This window comes from Choloepus didactylus, chromosome 9, assembly GCF_015220235.1.
Source record: "Choloepus didactylus isolate mChoDid1 chromosome 9, mChoDid1.pri, whole genome shotgun sequence".
In the NCBI taxonomy this organism is placed as follows: domain Eukaryota; kingdom Metazoa; phylum Chordata; class Mammalia; order Pilosa; family Megalonychidae; genus Choloepus; species Choloepus didactylus.
The window spans coordinates 48,303,138-48,320,120 of record NC_051315.1 but is presented as its reverse complement, the minus strand read 5'-3'; the positions used below and the strand labels follow the sequence as shown (position 1 = coordinate 48,320,120).

The following is a 16,983-nucleotide window of genomic DNA, read 5'->3' as shown; positions in this document are numbered from 1 at the left end:
TTTTGGGCATTTGGCTTATCCATGTCTTCTGGTTTCTTCATATGCTTTAAAATTTTGGGGTTTTTTTTTTTTTGGCATCTTGGCATTTGCTTATTCTGATAGGGTTCTTTTGATATATGCAGACTTATCTGAACAATTATCTATAATTTTACAGAGCTACAGCTTGGTGAAGTGCACTTTTCCTGACTGTTCTAGTTTGCTAATGCTGCCAGAATGCAAAACACCAGAGATGGACTGGCTTTTATAAAGGGGGTTTATTTGGTTACACAGTTACAGTCTTAAGGCCATAAAGTGTCCAAGGTAACACATCAGCAATCGGGTACCTTCACTGGAGGATGGCCAATGGTGTCTGGAAAACCTCTGTTAGCTGGGAAGGCACATGGCTGGTGTCTGCTCCAAAGTTTTGGTTTCAAAATGGCTTTCTCCCAGAATGTTCCTCTCTAGGCTGCAGCTCCTCAGAAGTGTCACTCTTAGTTGCACTTGGGGTATTTGTCCTCTCTTAGCTTCTCTGGAGCAAGAGTCTGCTTCCAACGGCCATCTTCAAACTCTGTCTCATCTGCGGTTACTCTCTCAGCTTCCGTGCATTCTTCAAAATGTCCCTCTTGGCTGTACCTCCTCCTCAAAACATCACTCATAGCTGCACTGAGTTCCTTCTGCCCCTCAGATCATTTATATGGCTCCACTGATCAAGGCCCACCCTGAATGGGTGGGGCCATGCCTCCATGGAAATATCAGAGTTATCACCTACAGTTGGGTGGGGCACATTTCCATGCAAACAACCTAATCCAAATGTTCCAGCTTAATCCCCACTAATATGTCTGCCCCACAAGATTGCATCAAAGAACATGGCTTTTTCTGGGGGACATGATATATTCAATCCAGCACACTGACCTACCAGCAGTTGGCGCCCTCCGGCCACCTATTACCCTCAAGTCTGTTCTCCACAACTTTGTCTGTGCGGCCAGTGGGGGTCCAAGCCTTATGAAGGTCCAGTCAGTGCACCAATTTTCTGTGGGCAGTTGGGACTGCCAGTCCTAGGGTGAGGAGTGTGCCCTGTGCAGTTAGGCAAAGAAGACAGCTTTAACACCCAGAACACCAGCTGTTCCCAAGGCTGTGACTGTAATACTCTGGTGCTATTGCATGAGCCTAACCCTTCAGCTCAGATTCCCCTTGGCTGTGGGCCCACAGCTCCCTGGGATTGGTGTAAGGCCCTTCACCCTTCCATGTGGGACCCCACCTCTCAGCTGTGTACTCTGTGGGCCTCTGCAGAGGAAGACTGAGCAATGTCACAGGTGAGCAGAATCCCCAAAGGGAGCTCTCGGCTGTGGCACTGTGAAGGGGTGTCTTCCAGCCCACTGAAAAGATCGCTGTGTGAGGCATGGTGACTTCCCACTTCTGCAGTCCTCTGCCTGCTGCAATGGGCCAGTTCTGTCTCTGGGATAATTAGCTGTGGTTGTGCAAAAGGCTGTCACCCACACCAGATATTGAGGCAGGTGCCCAGGGCATGGAGGGCTCTCCCCACTCACTCAACTGCGCAGCTCTCTTTACCAGATCCACAGTCACTTTCTGGGTTTCTTTTTTTTTCACTAACCCGCTTCCAAACGCTGACCTCAGGTTTCTCCCCACTGTGGCCACCGAGCGCTGTTTCCTCAGCAGTTCAAGGACTCACTAGATTCCGAACGCAGTTTTTCAGTTTCACCAAGTGCACAGTCACTGTGGATGTAGCGGACCTTGTCCAGCCAGTAGAATCTTGGATCTGCTATTCTGGAGCACTTTCTGTCTTTTACCTAGTGTTTTCCATGGAAGAGAATTTTTCTCTTTCTCCCCTAATCTGCCATCTTGGATCCCCTCACTCCCTTTTGTTTTAGTGGGGTCAGTAGTAATGTCATCCTTTTCATTTCTGATTTTCATTATTTGAATCCTCTCTGTTTTTTTCTTTGTCAGTGTACCCAAAGTTTTATCAGTTTTCTTGATCTTTTTATAAACCAACTTTGGGGTTTATTGATTCTTTCTCTGTTTTTTTGTTTTTATTTTTGTTTTATTGTTTGTTTTCTATTTCATTTATCTCCACTCTAGTATTTGTTATATTCTTCTTTCTGCTCAGTTTGGGTTTTGTTTGCACTTCTTTTTCTAGTTTTTCCAGTTTTGAGGTTAGGTCTGATTTGAAGTCTTTCTTCTTTTTAAAAATAAGCATTTAGAACTATAAATTTCCCTCTCAGCACTGCCTTCACTACATCCCATAAGTTTTGGTATGTTGTAATTTATTTTCATTCACCTCAAGATATTTCCTAATTTTGCTTCTGATTTTCTCTTTAACTCACTGGTTATTTAAGAGAATGTTTTTTTAATTTCCACATAGTTGTGAATTTTCCATTTCTCCCTCTGTTATTGATTTCTAGCTTCATTTTGTTTTAGTTGGAGAACATACATTGTATGATTTCAGTATTTTTGAACTTATTGAGACTTGTTTTGTGACCTAACATATGGTCTGTCCTGGACAATGACCTGTGTGCATTAGAAAAGAATATATATTCTGTTTTTGTTGGGTAGAGTGTTCTATTTATGTCTGTTAGGTTTAGTTGGTTTAGAGTATCATTTTGGTCTTTTATTTCCTTATTGATCTTCTGACTAGATTTTCTATCCATTATTGAGAGTTGTGTATTAAAGTTTTCTATTAAAATGTAGAACCATCAATTTCTCCCTTCAAATGTGTCAGTATTTGCTTTATATATTTTGGGGCTTTGTTGTTAGGTGCATATGTATTTATAATTGTTATAGCTTCCTGTTTACTTGTCCCCTTTATCAGTATGTAATGGCCGTCTTTGTCCCTCATAACTGTTTCTGACTTAGAGTCAGTGTTATCGGATATTAGTATAGCTATCCCAGCTCTCTTTTGGTTCCTACATGCATGATATATATTTTTCCATCCTTTCACTTTCAGCCTACTTGTATCTTTGAATTTAAGGTGACTCTCTTGCAGACAGCATGTAGTTGGGTCATGTTTTTTTATCCATTCTTCCATTCTCTGCCTTTTGACTGGAGAGTTTAATCCATTTACATTTAAAGTTACTACAGGACTTATGCCATTTTTCTATTTAGCCTCTGTAAGTCTTACACCTTTTTTGTCCCTCACTTCTTTTAATGCCTACTTGTACATTTATTTGATTTTTTGTGTTGTACCATATTGAGTGCCTTCTCATATGTATCTGGATGTATTTTGTATCCATTTGCTAGTGGTTACCATGGGGTTAATATCTAACATCCTAAATATACAAGAATCATATTTGGTTTGATACCATCTTAGCTTCAATAGCATGTGCATATACTTTTCCTGTACCTCTCTTTCCCCCCCACCTTTTTTTTGTACTTATTACCACTTTATCTTTGTATATTGTGTGTCCAAAACCATGAGATTTATTGTTACTTTTTATGCATTTGCATTTAAGCCCATGTAAGAAGTGAGAGGTAGAGTTGCATACCAAACCATACACTACAATATTACTGACATTTTTAATTATCCAAATGGTTACCTTTCCTTCAGGTTTTTAATTGCTTAATGCCAATGTGAACCACTGTCTAGTGTCCTTTCCTTTCAGTCTGAAGAACTCCTTTTAGCATTGCTTGTAAGACAGGTCTAATGGTGATGAACTCCCTCAGCTTTTGTTTGAGAATGTCTTAATCTCTCCCTCATTTGTGAAAGAAAGTTCTGCCGTTTATAAAATTTTTGACTGGCAGTTGTTTTCTTTCGGTACTTTAAGTATTTCAACCCACTGCCTTCTTACCTCCATATTTTCTGATGAGAAATTGGCACTCAATCTAATTTGGACTCCCTTATGTAACACGTTGCTTTTCTCTTGTAGCTTTCAGTATGTTCTCCTTGTACTTTGTGTTTGATAATGTGATCAATATATGATGGGGTGTATTTTTCTTCATGTTTATCCTTTTTGGTGTTCTTTGGACTTCTTGGATGTGTATATTCATGTTTTTTGCTATGTTTTGGGAGTTCTCTTTCATTATTTCTTTGAATATTCCTTCTACCCCTTTCTTTCTTTCTCCTCCTTCTGGGACTCCCATAATGCTTACATTGGTGCACTTGATGGTTTCCCAGAGGTGTCTTAGGTGGTTTTTACTTTCAATAATTCTTTATTCTTTCTTCTCCTCAGTCTGACTTATTTCAAGTGTCTTGCTTTTGAGTTCACTGATTTTTTCTTCTGCCAGCCCCAATCTGCTCTTGAAACCCTCCTAGGCATTTTTCTTTTACAGTTATTGTGGTCATCAACTCCAGTAGCTCTGGTTGGTTCTTTGTAAAAGCACGAAGTTTCTATCTTTTTATTACAAAGACTCTTATATTGCTCATTCATTGCTTCTTGATATCCTTTAGTTCTTTCTCTGTATTTTCCTTCATTTCCTCTAGCATTTTTTAAGACATTTCTTTAAAGACTTTGTTCAGTATGTCCACATTCTTGTCTTCTTCATTGGTGTTCTCTGGGTGTTTATCCTCTTCCTTTGGATGGGCCATGATGTCCTGTTTTATGTTTGGCTTGTATTCTTTTGTTGAACACTGTAAATTTTAATATTTTACATTGTTGCCTCTGGGATTTATTCCCTGAGATGTCTGTTTCTTGATTTTTTAACTAGTTGGTGCTAAGATAGATTTTCTTGAGCTTCAGCCCTCCTATCAGGAAGGTCTGCCCAAGGTGAATACAGTGTACAGGGTTTTTCCTGTCTTCCTGGGCCTCTGTCTTCTCCTGGGGTTTAGAGATTCCTCAATTACAGGGTTTTGTTGTCCCCTCTGTTTCCCAGGAGACAGACGTCCCTTTCCTGGATGTTTGAAGCTGGCAGGCCTCTGCTCAGGATTGTCTGCCTCGGTGGTTTCTTACATTCCTTTTCATTGCCTCAAGCTGCTTTTGCCTGGAAGGCAGATTCTAGGAGGAAGGCCATGCCAGAGAAGACTTTCCCAAGTCAGTGTTTCCCAGCCAGACAGTACCAGGGACCACAAATGGGGTGCAGACAGGCTCCAAAGTGCCCTGGGCTCCAAAGAACTTGTCTAGTAGCTCCCCAAAGCTAAGCTTTCCTGGCCTGCCCAGCAAATGCAGCCCTTTAACTAACTGTCCCCACAGCCCTGAGGAAGCACAGCATCTTTAAGTCTTCACCACCACTATTCCTTTCTGGATAGAGTTGAAACAATGGCTGTCACTGCTTTTGTCCAGGACAGGTCGAAACAGTGGTTGCCCCCAGAACTGGGCCCCCAGCAGTCTGAATTCGCTAATCAAAGCTGTGATCAGTGATCATCCATGCCCAGCCCTGGTCTGGGGGAAGAGGGGTTTTACATCCCTTTCTGTCACCAGTGAGCTAGCCAGGGACTGGACCACATGGTCGCCTGCCATGAGAGTGGGGGATGGGTGCCAGGAGCCGCCACGCAGAGAGAGCAGTTTACTGTTCTTTACTGTAATTTATCAGCCGCTTACTCCCACTCTTCCCTGGATGCTGTGTTCTTCTGGCCTCCAGAGTTTAAAAATAGTTGTTTCAGACAGTTCCTGTCTGTTTAATCATTGTTTTTGTGGAAGGACTGAGTCCTGGAGCTCCCATCTTCCCACAATCTCCCCAAACCTGGTTTTTATGCAGCTGTTATGTTCTTTTTAATTTTTTTCTTAGGGAAGTTGTAGGTTTACAGAAAAATCATGCAGAAAATATAGAATCTCCGTATACCCACCCCCTTTATTAACATTTTGCATTAGTGTGGTACTTTTGTTACAATTACTGAGTTAAAATTATTATAATTGTGCTATAAACTATAGTCCATAATTTACATTACCACTCACTGTTTGTGTTGTACAGCCCCTTTTAACCACATTCAGATGTATAATTCGGTGGTGTTAATTACATTCACAATTTTGTTCTACCATCACCACTATCCATTACCAAAACTTGTTCATCACTGCTCCATTACCAAAACTTGTTCATCACTGCAAACTGAAATTCTATACCAATTAATTATTTTCTCTTCTAATCCAGTTATTTATGTTCCAACTAAAACATAACCCATCTCTCCAGAAACTGCATTTTATTCATTAATCAATGTGTAAACATATGAGCTACTCTTCATAAGCTAGACAAGTAACATAGCTCATGTCACCAAACATTGTGTCTCATTCAGTTACAATTTCTGAATTTGTGATAGCTGACCACTTACCTAATCACTGATCAGAAATATTGAAATTTTTTTTTTGGTCTCTTTGTGGCTTTCAAGGCAACTGAATGTTTTATTTTTGTTGAAAGGACAATTAATTTCTTGCACAGCAGAAGCAGGACTAATGTTGTGTTTAAACTTTTGTTTGCTGTTTCTCTTTTCAGACCAGCATTACCAGTATTTAAACTCTTCCTGAGTTCAGGGACAGTTCTAGCATTTTGGTAAAATTCTCATTAATTTTAGAAAGCATCAATCTGTGAAGGTGGTTTTGAAAGTTTCCTTTCTTTTAGTCATTTCTTTCAATACAATTCTCTAAATAGTTTGCACATTGAAAATCTTCTTACGAACTCCGTCTTGATAATTTGCCAGAAAAAAAATTAAATTTTTCTCTCATGAGTCATTTTTGGGGATTAGACTGTATGAGCAATTACTTCAGGATTGTCATCATCACCGTTTCATTTAAAAATGAAATAGAGCACCTTGTGTACAAAGGATATTGATCAAGTCAATCAATTTTTCTTCCCACTTTCATTGAATGGATATGTGGACAAAGTCTTATATTAAAGAGTCTTAGTTTTCCGGTTATTAGTGGACCATATCTCTGCCCACCCACCTCTTTTTAAAGCAGTTCAGTTCTTGGAATATTTGTTTTGCTAAGCAGCCTATGATATAAAAACCACTAATGAAGAGGAAATAATTTGTCAGAAAGGTCAAATAGTCAGCCTATCCTTCCAAGTACAAAAGCCACCTCACCTCCCTGACCACACCAGAGTGACTGACCATGTCTCAAGCTGTCAGTTGCTTCACCTGGAGAAGGTAGGCTGTAGAAGTAAAGAGAGTGAGTCCAGAGTGTGAGATGCATGAGCACCTGCAACCCACACCTCATTTAATAATATGTTTTGAACTAAAATAACTGATTTATAGAACAAGTTTTTTTTTTTTTTAATTTACTTCAAGACCAAGACCTTTTCCAAGAAATATACTACAAATCATTTTATATCTGATCAAAAGCTGGCAAGCATTGACAGGACACAAAGTGGAGAGTATTTTAAAACCAGTGAATAAGTAAAAATAGATATGTGTTGTGATTTTTATAATATCAGAAGAAAAAAATGAAAATAACTCAGTGGAAATATAGAAGATCAATGAATGCATGTCCCCTGCACCATATCATTTTAAAGAATAGAACCACTGTCCAGGGCTAAGCCATGGAGCTACAAGCTTGTCATTTTTGTTGATGGCCAAAGCTTGCCTTTTTCTTGTCTAGAAGCCTAGCAAGTTAATCTAGGAATAATCTTTACAAAATAAATGTATTTTGGCCATTCTCTATTTGGAAGCATTAATCATCCAGCCAAGACCATCTGGGATTGCATCAGAATTGGATTCCAGGCCCAGCTGATCCACTGGTTTATGACTTTATCCCTGTGCCTAACCTCAGTGAATCTCAATGGGATAACATGAAATAATCAATGAAAGAAGGTTGAAAAAATATACTATATTATCTAAATGCAGTATTAGCCATATGGCCTCTTTGCTCACCACTGAGTGCCTGGCTCTGTTCTGAGGTCTCTGCCTGCATTGTCTCCCTTTGATTCCCAGAACAAGCCCTTGGATACTGTTATTATCCCCATTTTACAGATGAGAAAACTAAGACATTGTGAAATTAAATAAGGTCACACAGTGGCAGAGACAGGACTCAAACCCAGGCTTTCTGACTCCAGAGCCAACACTCTGGACATACTATGTGTATGAAATTCTGTAAGTCTGAAGTGTGTGTGTGTGTGTGTGCATGAGAGAGAGAGAGAGAGAGAGAGAAAGAGAGAGAGAGAGGAAGGATGCACTCTTGAGTGGATGCCCCTTTATTTTCATTTGCTTTCAGTAGGTTTTAAGATAATGAGTTAAATATATGTAGAAGTGTCTGTAGCTAATGGCATTACCAGAAAGAATAAATATGAAGATATCAAGACAAAAATCCAAGTTTTGAATGGGTCAGAGAAGAAAGTTACATACGTGGTCAATGAGAATGTGCAAAAAAGATCTTTTGCTTTTTAACTAAATCAGATTTTTCTCTCTAATTTCCTTTTGTCCTTCTTAAGGGATGGGAGAGGCATGGTGATTTCTGTTACAAAATTGACACAATCCTTCGAAGTTTTGACCATGCTTCCAGTGGTTATTACTGTCCTCCTGCACTTGTAACTGTTACAAACAGGTAAAAGAAGAGTTTTCTAACAGAAACATGACTGTGCTTTGACATGAAGGCTCTTGGGAAATGATAAGATCTAAGTATAATCAGTAACTTATCAAAATGAAAAGCTTGTCAAATATTAGAGTATTAAATTATTTATTGAAATGAATTTGAATCATACAATGTTATTGCTAAATTGATATTCAGGTAGCAGAGTAAAATTTAAGATTCTTTTATTTTCCATAAAGATTTATTAATCATCTAACATTGCTAATATTTTCAGTTTTCCTTAGATTTTATCTTCTAATGGAAAAGAAATGTTATTTAACAATTAAGCATTTTTAAATATAATGTGTGTTAGTTGTGTGTGTGGGGGGGGGGCATTCTTTTTAGAACAAAAGGAGGTATACCAAAAATGAGAGTATTCGAATGGAGGGTAGTCGTTGCTTCTTAGGTCTATTTGTGTTTAGATTTAGATTTCTCTGTGCACAGGTGTCTTCCTGATGCCAACAGAGAAACCATGCCCTTTTTATACTCCATACAGATTACCAGCTTGCTACAGCTGTGTAATAGAGGATAAAAGTGCCACCAAGAAAGGTGGCCTCAGTGTTACCACCAGGTGAAACCCAGCAGCAGGAGGCTGAGAGCACAGCGAGGGTTGGAGACTGACTCAGTGCTGAACACAGAAGCAGAGTAGAACTTTTCAGTGGCTCTGTGGGAAACTAGATCTTCAAAGAAAGCCATTTGCTTTTTCGTCTGGGCCATTGCCTTTAAAAATATGCATTGAATATCAGGAACCAGAACAACTAGTGCCATAGTTTTACCTAGAAGCCATTCCCAAATAAGTCAAATCTGTGAGAGGAATTCCTGCTCTCCCCCTGTGAGAATTCAGCCTTCACAGCCACAAGTATTTCCTTCTTCCTCCTACCTTTCTACCTGCCTGCCTTCTTTCCCAGCGTTTCCTCCAAATGACGCATAGGATGCATGTGTGTTACACACACACACACATACACTCACACAGGGGAATGGATTGACAGCCCTTGGCAGAATAAATCACCTGATGATGTGTTTTATGCCCAGGAGACCCTTCCTTCAGGACATAGTACTACCTTTGCTGCCTCTTAGCACTGCTTTTATCTCTACTTTTCTCCTTCCTGAGTATAGCAACCAGGCAGAAGGAAGCCCTTATCCCCTCAGCTTGGTAGCCCACCCGAAACAGCAGCTTGCGTTGGCAGTCCCATCAGTGAGTGAACACTGGACTATATTCAGGAGACTGACCAATGAAGCTATGACTTTTTTGTTAATTATAATTTAATTGTTTTTCACTGAAGAAAAATAAGTCTAATAGTTTCACCTGTTTTTCTGTCTTATTCTTTCTTTTTTTTGTTGTTTAATATTCATTGAGTGCCTGTCACATACCCAGCACTGTGTTAATTACTTTTCATATGTTATCTGATCACACAAAAATTAATAGTCAAGAGATTATTAGAAAATTATTTGTCAAATACCTATTTTGTAAGTGGCTCCGTGTTAAACACTGACACACCATACAAAAGAAATAAAAGGCATGGTGAAATTGTCCAGGTGCCATTTGCAGTCTAGCAGCTAAAGAGATGGAATATAGACACTTGAAACAAGTGACGAAAATGAAATAGCACAATAAATGACTTAACTCAAAGTAAAATTATAGACAGTCCCTAGTGCCAAAGTGACCCAAGGCAAGGCAGAAATCTGTTAGAGCTAAAATGCTTCATATTCTAAGAAACCTTTGGGGACCTCATAGAAATGACAGAACGTGTCTGAAAAAAACTACTGTTTCATTTCCCCCAAAATGTATGCAAGAGTATATTGTAAATACTTGAAATTTCTTCTTTGATCAACTGTATTCAATAGCCAATACTAATGTTGGGCCAACTGTAAAGCAGAACTAGGGCACAGGAAAGTTTGTTTTCATCCCATGCTCGGCCTCCTAGGCCTGTCTGGGTTTCCTTGTGCAGGTTACCATGCTACCCAGTTCCTAACCAAGACCTGGGGCACTACCTGGAAGACCTCAGGAAGCAGCCCTCTGAGCTAAGTAACACACATGCATATTACTCTGCAAACATGACTCCAACATGGGACTTGGGAGGTGAGGAAAGGGAGGCCCCAGGCTGTTAGTTTTTCCACATTCAGACCCCATCAGGTAAGAAACAAGGGTCCACACTCTACTGCTCTTTGAGTGACAGTACATGTGTAAGAGCAAATACTCGAATATTTTTCAACAGCATCTTTTGTCTGAGAAGGTTGGGCAGTAGATGGAAGTCTCTGCAGATCCAGGAGTGTCCACCGGCAGCCTTGGTAATCATTTTCTTCCATTACTGATTTCCTGTTTGAGCTAAGACACTCCTGTCACTCCCCAGTACCCAAGCTTGTAGTTACTAATTGATTTTCCACTCTTCTGCACAGTGGAGTGACAGGTTTGATGGGCACAATTAGAACCACCTGCTACAAATGACTTCTTTTTTTAGTGGGCAACTGCTCCTGGTCTAGGACTTTTAACACTTTGTGGAATACAGAGGGGAAGGAAAACACTTTTATTGTTGCAAAACAGAATTCTACTTGCTTGCTAGCTGGTGCAAGCAAACCACTTTGCTTCCAGAGAGAGCATGAATACAAAATTTGAGTTCCAAATTACATGGGTTGTTTAAATGCATCTATATCTAAATCTTGAATCAGTTGGCCATGAAATATTTGTTACAAAACAATCAAAATGACATTTGATTTTGTGAATTTTACAAAAAGTGAGAAATCCTGCTTTATCTTATTTTCTCATAGGTTTGAATGTGTATTAATTTCATGTATTTTTATAGCTCTGCCATTTTCTTTGCACCTACCACATCCCTCAAACACTTTTGCCGTTAACTTTCTTTTAAAAAACACATTTTATCTCTCTAAAATTTCACAATAACACATTTTCAGTGGTCCAAATTCAAGCAAGTGAGAAGAATATAGAATAAAATCTTGAAGTTCCCTTTCACCCCCACTCCTTCCTCCTCTCAACCAATCCCACTCACCTTCCCAAAGTTAACCACAGGTAACTGTTTGGAATTTGCTTTTCTGGTTTTATTTCCTATGTATATATTAAGTGTATTTGCTGAATTTATATTTCCTTTCTAATATTTTGCAAGAAGGAATATCCAAAAGCTGTTTTCATGTTTCTGGTTCTTGAGGAATGCCACCAGAATCTTCTTGCAATAATGTTCAAGATACAGGACTCACATTTTAAAACTACTGACGTTCTGGTTCCATTGTTCACTTCACAGAATGAGAAGGAAATTGATCATTTTTGTACTAGTTAAGCAAAAAGTCAGTTATTTGAAAGTGGCATGAAAATGTTAACAGTTGTGTTCTTGGAAGAAATTCAGTTGCAGTTACTCAGTTTAAAGCTGAATTCCTCCTAACTAGATCTCCAACTTCCTCATGTACAAAGACTACTACTATTTTTTTTTAATTGAATAGCTCTCCAGTGAAATTACTTCCAAACTTTTCATTTCTCATTTCAATCTTTTGTTTTAAGTAATACAAACAAAATCATTATAGTACTGCTGTCTGCTAAGTATTATATTGTTCACAGACAAGAAACACTTTCTTCACCTACATATGCTACTGGCTAAACTGATGAAGTAATATAATGTTCAGATAGAGATTTAAGTATAAAAATACCTCCTTTTACACCTGCAGTTTTTGAAATGCAAAATGTTTATTCTGAAAAGGAAAATTCTGGTGATGTATGCCACAGGTATCTTCATGCATTTTCTAATAAAAATGTGATATTTAACACCAGGAGCAAAAATTTCTTTATTTATCAAAATAATGAAAGTTCAAGATACATTTTTTTTTGTTTACCTTGAAAAGACACTTGATTTCTTAACCTTTTTTTAAAGAGTTGATTGGAAATCCTAATTTCTTCCTGAATTACTCCCCTATGAAATTTGATTTTATAAACAGGTGCACACAGCAGAATATTTTGTCATTTGTTTTTTGAAAGAATAACAGCTTCTTTTTTACTGAATTCCTTAGAGATAACATGTCTGGTTCAAATAATATAAAAACGCACATATGGTTATTGTTTGTTCCTTAAATTATAACAACATTTGAACTAAACAACCTCAGTGAAACCAAACAAAATGGCCAGATATTATACAACTCTTGAATATTCTCAAGTGAATAATTCTAGAACAGAGGGCCAGAAAAAACTGAAAATTCATGTCCTGTATTTTTGTAAGCCAATGTTTTCATAACCCTTTTAATGTTTAAAACCAGATAGTGAGTGGTAAAGAATGTAAAATGTTCTTTTGTTTCTTTGTCAGTTGGAAACACTCAAGATATTACATGCTGTTATTCAAAGTTAATTTTCCTAAAAATACATGGTTTAGAAGAAAGGCACACTTGCTGAATTTCCTTACTAACAGTGCTATCTTGTAAACTCGACTGAGTAAACTAGAGTGAGTCCTGTTTTCATTTGGAAGGCTTCAGGATTTAATGTTTTGAGTGTTGTTATATATAACTATTTAAAGATATACTTGCCAATTCAAAGGCAGAAGGTTTCTATTGTTTTCAGCAATGATAAATGGAGAAGAAATAGCAAATCAGAGTGGATGAAATAAATCTAAAATCAACAGAGGAAAAAAGCAGAATGTTGTCATGAATAGTGATACCTGAGGCCAAGGTCACAGACAGTGTTATTTTCCTCTGTTGTCTCATAAATCCGTATCAGAAGGTAAGGGAAGAACCAGTGGGGTGAGCAGTGGTCCTGGCTGTGCCCCTGTGGTGCTCCCTGCCTCCTAAGGCATTTATTTCAGGCACCAGGTGAGGATGATAACGATGCTCAGCTGGAGAGGGAAAAGCAGGTCATAGGTTATGAGTGCAGGAACCAAAGGAAAACAGTGGCCAGCAGTGTTGAGTTCTATACACCTTCCTTTTGCAGCACATTTACATGAGGTTCTGTCACCCACTACAATCTGGTTAGTGAAGAACTTTTCTAATTTCAAATATGTGCTATTGAGATTATTCAGAAAGTATCTGCAAAAATATTTATTAAAGCATTATTGAACTCCTTATGCTCTGAAAAAGTGAGTACTCCAGATGCTTAAGGTCACTAAATGTTGCTAGTTATGTTCATAATGTTCATAAGATGGTTGCACAGTTTACTTCAATTTTGCTTTTTTCTTCTTTTCCTTCTCTATTACCTTTGAGACTCCTCTTTTCTTGATTGATCCTATTTCTTTTGCTTCTGTTAGCAAGCTAAGGCTGCATAGGAATGACAAAATTCCAATATTAGATTTAAAAATTTCTAATTTGCTTTCTCCTTAGGTATCCTGGGCAATTTCATCAGGCCTCTCCTTTCCCAGTGACTCAGCACATCTGGCTAGTCACCATTGTTTGCAGTTTGTTTCTTCTAAACTTTATGTTTTGCAAACAAATTCCTCAATGTAGTTTCAAACTTATCTAAAATTTCAATGTAGTTAAACATTTTTAAATAATTTTTCTTATTAGGTGTTCATACGGAAGCATATAGTTTTCTAGGTTCTGCTTTTGTTTCATTCATGTTGGGAAGGAGGCGATGGCACCAATAGTTGAGCACTAATTCATTAAGCTGTTTGGGGAAAATATTAGTGGTTCTGTTTCCTTGGATTAGTTTCTAGGATTTTTTTTACTTATCTGCTGTAAAAATACACATTTGAATAAGCCAAGAACTCTGTGTCTGTGGATAAACAGATTTGGGAGACACAAAAGTGCTACTCAAATCCCCATTCCTTTTCACAAGGCAAATATTTTAATTTGCCAGGCTGCTATGACAAATACACAATGGGTTGGCTTAACAACAGGAATTTATTGGCTCACTGTTTGGAAGGCTGGGTGTCCAAAATTAAGGCATCATCAAGGCAATGGTTTCTTTCTGAAGTCTGTCACGTTCTGGCTCTGGCTTGCCACAATCCTTGGGGTTCCTTGGCTTACTTCTTTGCCTCCCTTCACATGGAAATCTCTCTCTCCTTGTGTCTGCTCTTCTGGTTTCCGCTGACTTCTGTTTCAGATGACTTACAGCTCTCTCCTCCTCCCCCTGGCTTTTTCTGACTCCTAGCTTCTGGTTTCTTCTCTTTATAAGGCCTCCAGAAATGTAGGTTAAGACCCACCCTGATTCAGTTAGCCACTCCTTAAATTCAAAGTAAAATCTTCAAAAGGTACTATTCATAGTGAGTTCATATGCACAGGAATGTGGGTTAAGATTAAGAATATGTGTTTGTTGGGGTACGTATTTCAGTCTACTGCAGCAAGTGTGGGTGAGTGAATGAATATTAAATCTTTGTTGGTAGATGCCAATTAAAAATAGCATACTATCCTCCCACCCAGCCCCTCCACCTACCAGCACCCTGGGCATAATGTCATTGTGCGCATAATGTCATTGTGTGTGGTCTTAATTACAAAACAGGGCACATTTTGCTGCAAGAAATGTATTGCTAGCTCTGTGGACTTCACCACCTACACTCACTCATGTATTTCTGGAATCACCCTGACATTGACATTTATTAGTAATAATAAATTGACACTGGTCAGGGACTTCAGGTATTTTTCTGTTCCATGTTCTAAATAATTAACAAGCAGTGCTTGGTGTGGTACCATTCTGTGCACCTGTTATGCTTTAAGACTTTTTTTTTTTAATTGTCCTGAGACTTAATATACTGTTTCCTATTTCCCTTATAAAGGTTTGAACAGGCTTTTATTACCAGTTTGATCAGTAGTGTGGTAAATGCGAAGGACAGTTATTTTTGGATCGCTCTCCAAGACCAAAATGATACAGGAGAATATACCTGGAAGACAGCAGGGCCAAAGTCCGAGCCGGTGCGGTACACACACTGGAATGCACGTCAGCCCCGTGAGTAAAGCACACCCCAACACCAACTTCCACCACTTCTTACTCCTGCTTTCTTTGCCTGAAATTCCTTGCACCCCTTGGTCCATCTCCTGAGAGTCTTCCTTAATGTTTTCCTAATGCCTAAATTGTCTCAGAGGATGACGGCAGATTTGCAGGGGGTGACATATGGTTGGTTGGTCATTTTTAAAGGCATAATCTGTATGAGCCATTTGACATGTTCAAGATGTAAATTCAGTGCTCGAGACTCCACATGCCTTTTCTCCCACCCCTTCTCATTGTCCAAGGACCCCAAGGTTTTTCTCAGTCCAAAATGATCAGTTATACTTCAAAACACAGTGGAGAAAGGCAATGGACAGATATAGGCACATCTAGTTAGTTCACTAACCCATTACTGGATTTTTGTATTACCTTACCCAGGACTCCAAGCCTCCAGAGATATGGCTCTGTTAGTTCACTCTCATCTGCTCAATTCTGAATCCCAAAGCATGATATTGCAAAGAAACTAATGGTTTTAGTCACAACCTACACTACAGCCAGCTCTGTGGATCATCTTTAGGCCCTGCCTTGAGTTTAGTTCACCAGCCTACACCCCCCCCTTCCCTCAGGGTGAGTCCCCGTTTGGGTGCCTTTGTCTCCCTTCTTGCTTGTGGCTCTCCATCAGTGTTACCCCAATAGACTGCAACTGGTGACTTCCAAGTTTGTATCTAGAGGAAATGGGATAGGGGCTTAGGCCCTTCCCTCCCAGCATTTTGTGCAAATTGATCACCTCCCTCCTCAGAGGTCTGTATACCAAAGTAAAGATAGTGTTTGTTAAGACACAGGGCAAGGGGTACCTAGTGGTTGCACACTTAAATACAAAAGAGGCTGCAAAATTATGTTTCTTATAATTACAAAATTCTAGCCAAAGGCAGTTTGCTAATTCCAACAGTAGACAAAAGAGGTTGGCAATATGTCACCACTTTTTAAAATCAAACAATTAAGTCATGAATATATTCTCACTATAGGTAAAGTGATCATATGCCCCTTTTGCCCAGAACAGGTCTAATTTGTGTCTATTGTCCTAGTGTAATTATTAGCACCCATTTCCACTTTTTAAATTTTTAAATTTTCTTGGTTTGGATGATCCATCCTTTATATGGACACTATAAAGAATTACACTGAATGTAATGTGGAAGTCCTCCATTACACCCCACTCTCTGCCTCCCCAACATCAACACATTTACCTCCTCAGAAATAAATACCAGTAACAGTTTGCTGTGGTTCTGCTGGTGTCTTTCTATGCATATACATATATGTATATATATATGTACATATATGTAGATGTACATGTATGTGTGTTCATATATTATAAATATGTATAATGTTTTACTAGAAATGGGATTGCATATTTCTGTTGTTTGTTTAATTTAACAATCTGTCTTGGAGAGCTTTCCATATTAGTATCTATTGGTCAACATTTTAAGCAACTGCATAGAATTCCAGGCTATAGAATTCATAATTTGCTTTGCCTTGACATTACTGATAGATATCAGGTTAAATTCATTTTCTTTTCTGCTATAAAAATGTTTCAGTGGAAAATATCTGTGTAAATGTTTATGCATAGAAATTGTAATACTATTAGACGTTATCAATTTATATCCCCACTTAAAAAGTGCCAGTTTTCCCACGTTTTTGTCAACACCGAGTATAACAGTC

At 38.6% G+C, this 16,983-nt stretch overlaps 1 protein-coding gene across 2 annotated transcripts in view; it reads left to right on the top strand.

The window, feature by feature from the left end:
- Window positions 1-16,983, top strand: part of PLA2R1 (phospholipase A2 receptor 1) — a 194,510-nt gene that overhangs the window by 61,263 nt on the left and 116,264 nt on the right. For both annotated transcript variants that reach the window (XM_037849248.1, XM_037849247.1), the window contains exons 10-11: window positions 8,287-8,399; window positions 15,119-15,288. In XM_037849248.1, the coding sequence (XP_037705176.1) occupies window positions 8,287-8,399; window positions 15,119-15,288 (283 nt within the window). The remainder of the gene's footprint in view (window positions 1-8,286; window positions 8,400-15,118; window positions 15,289-16,983) is intronic.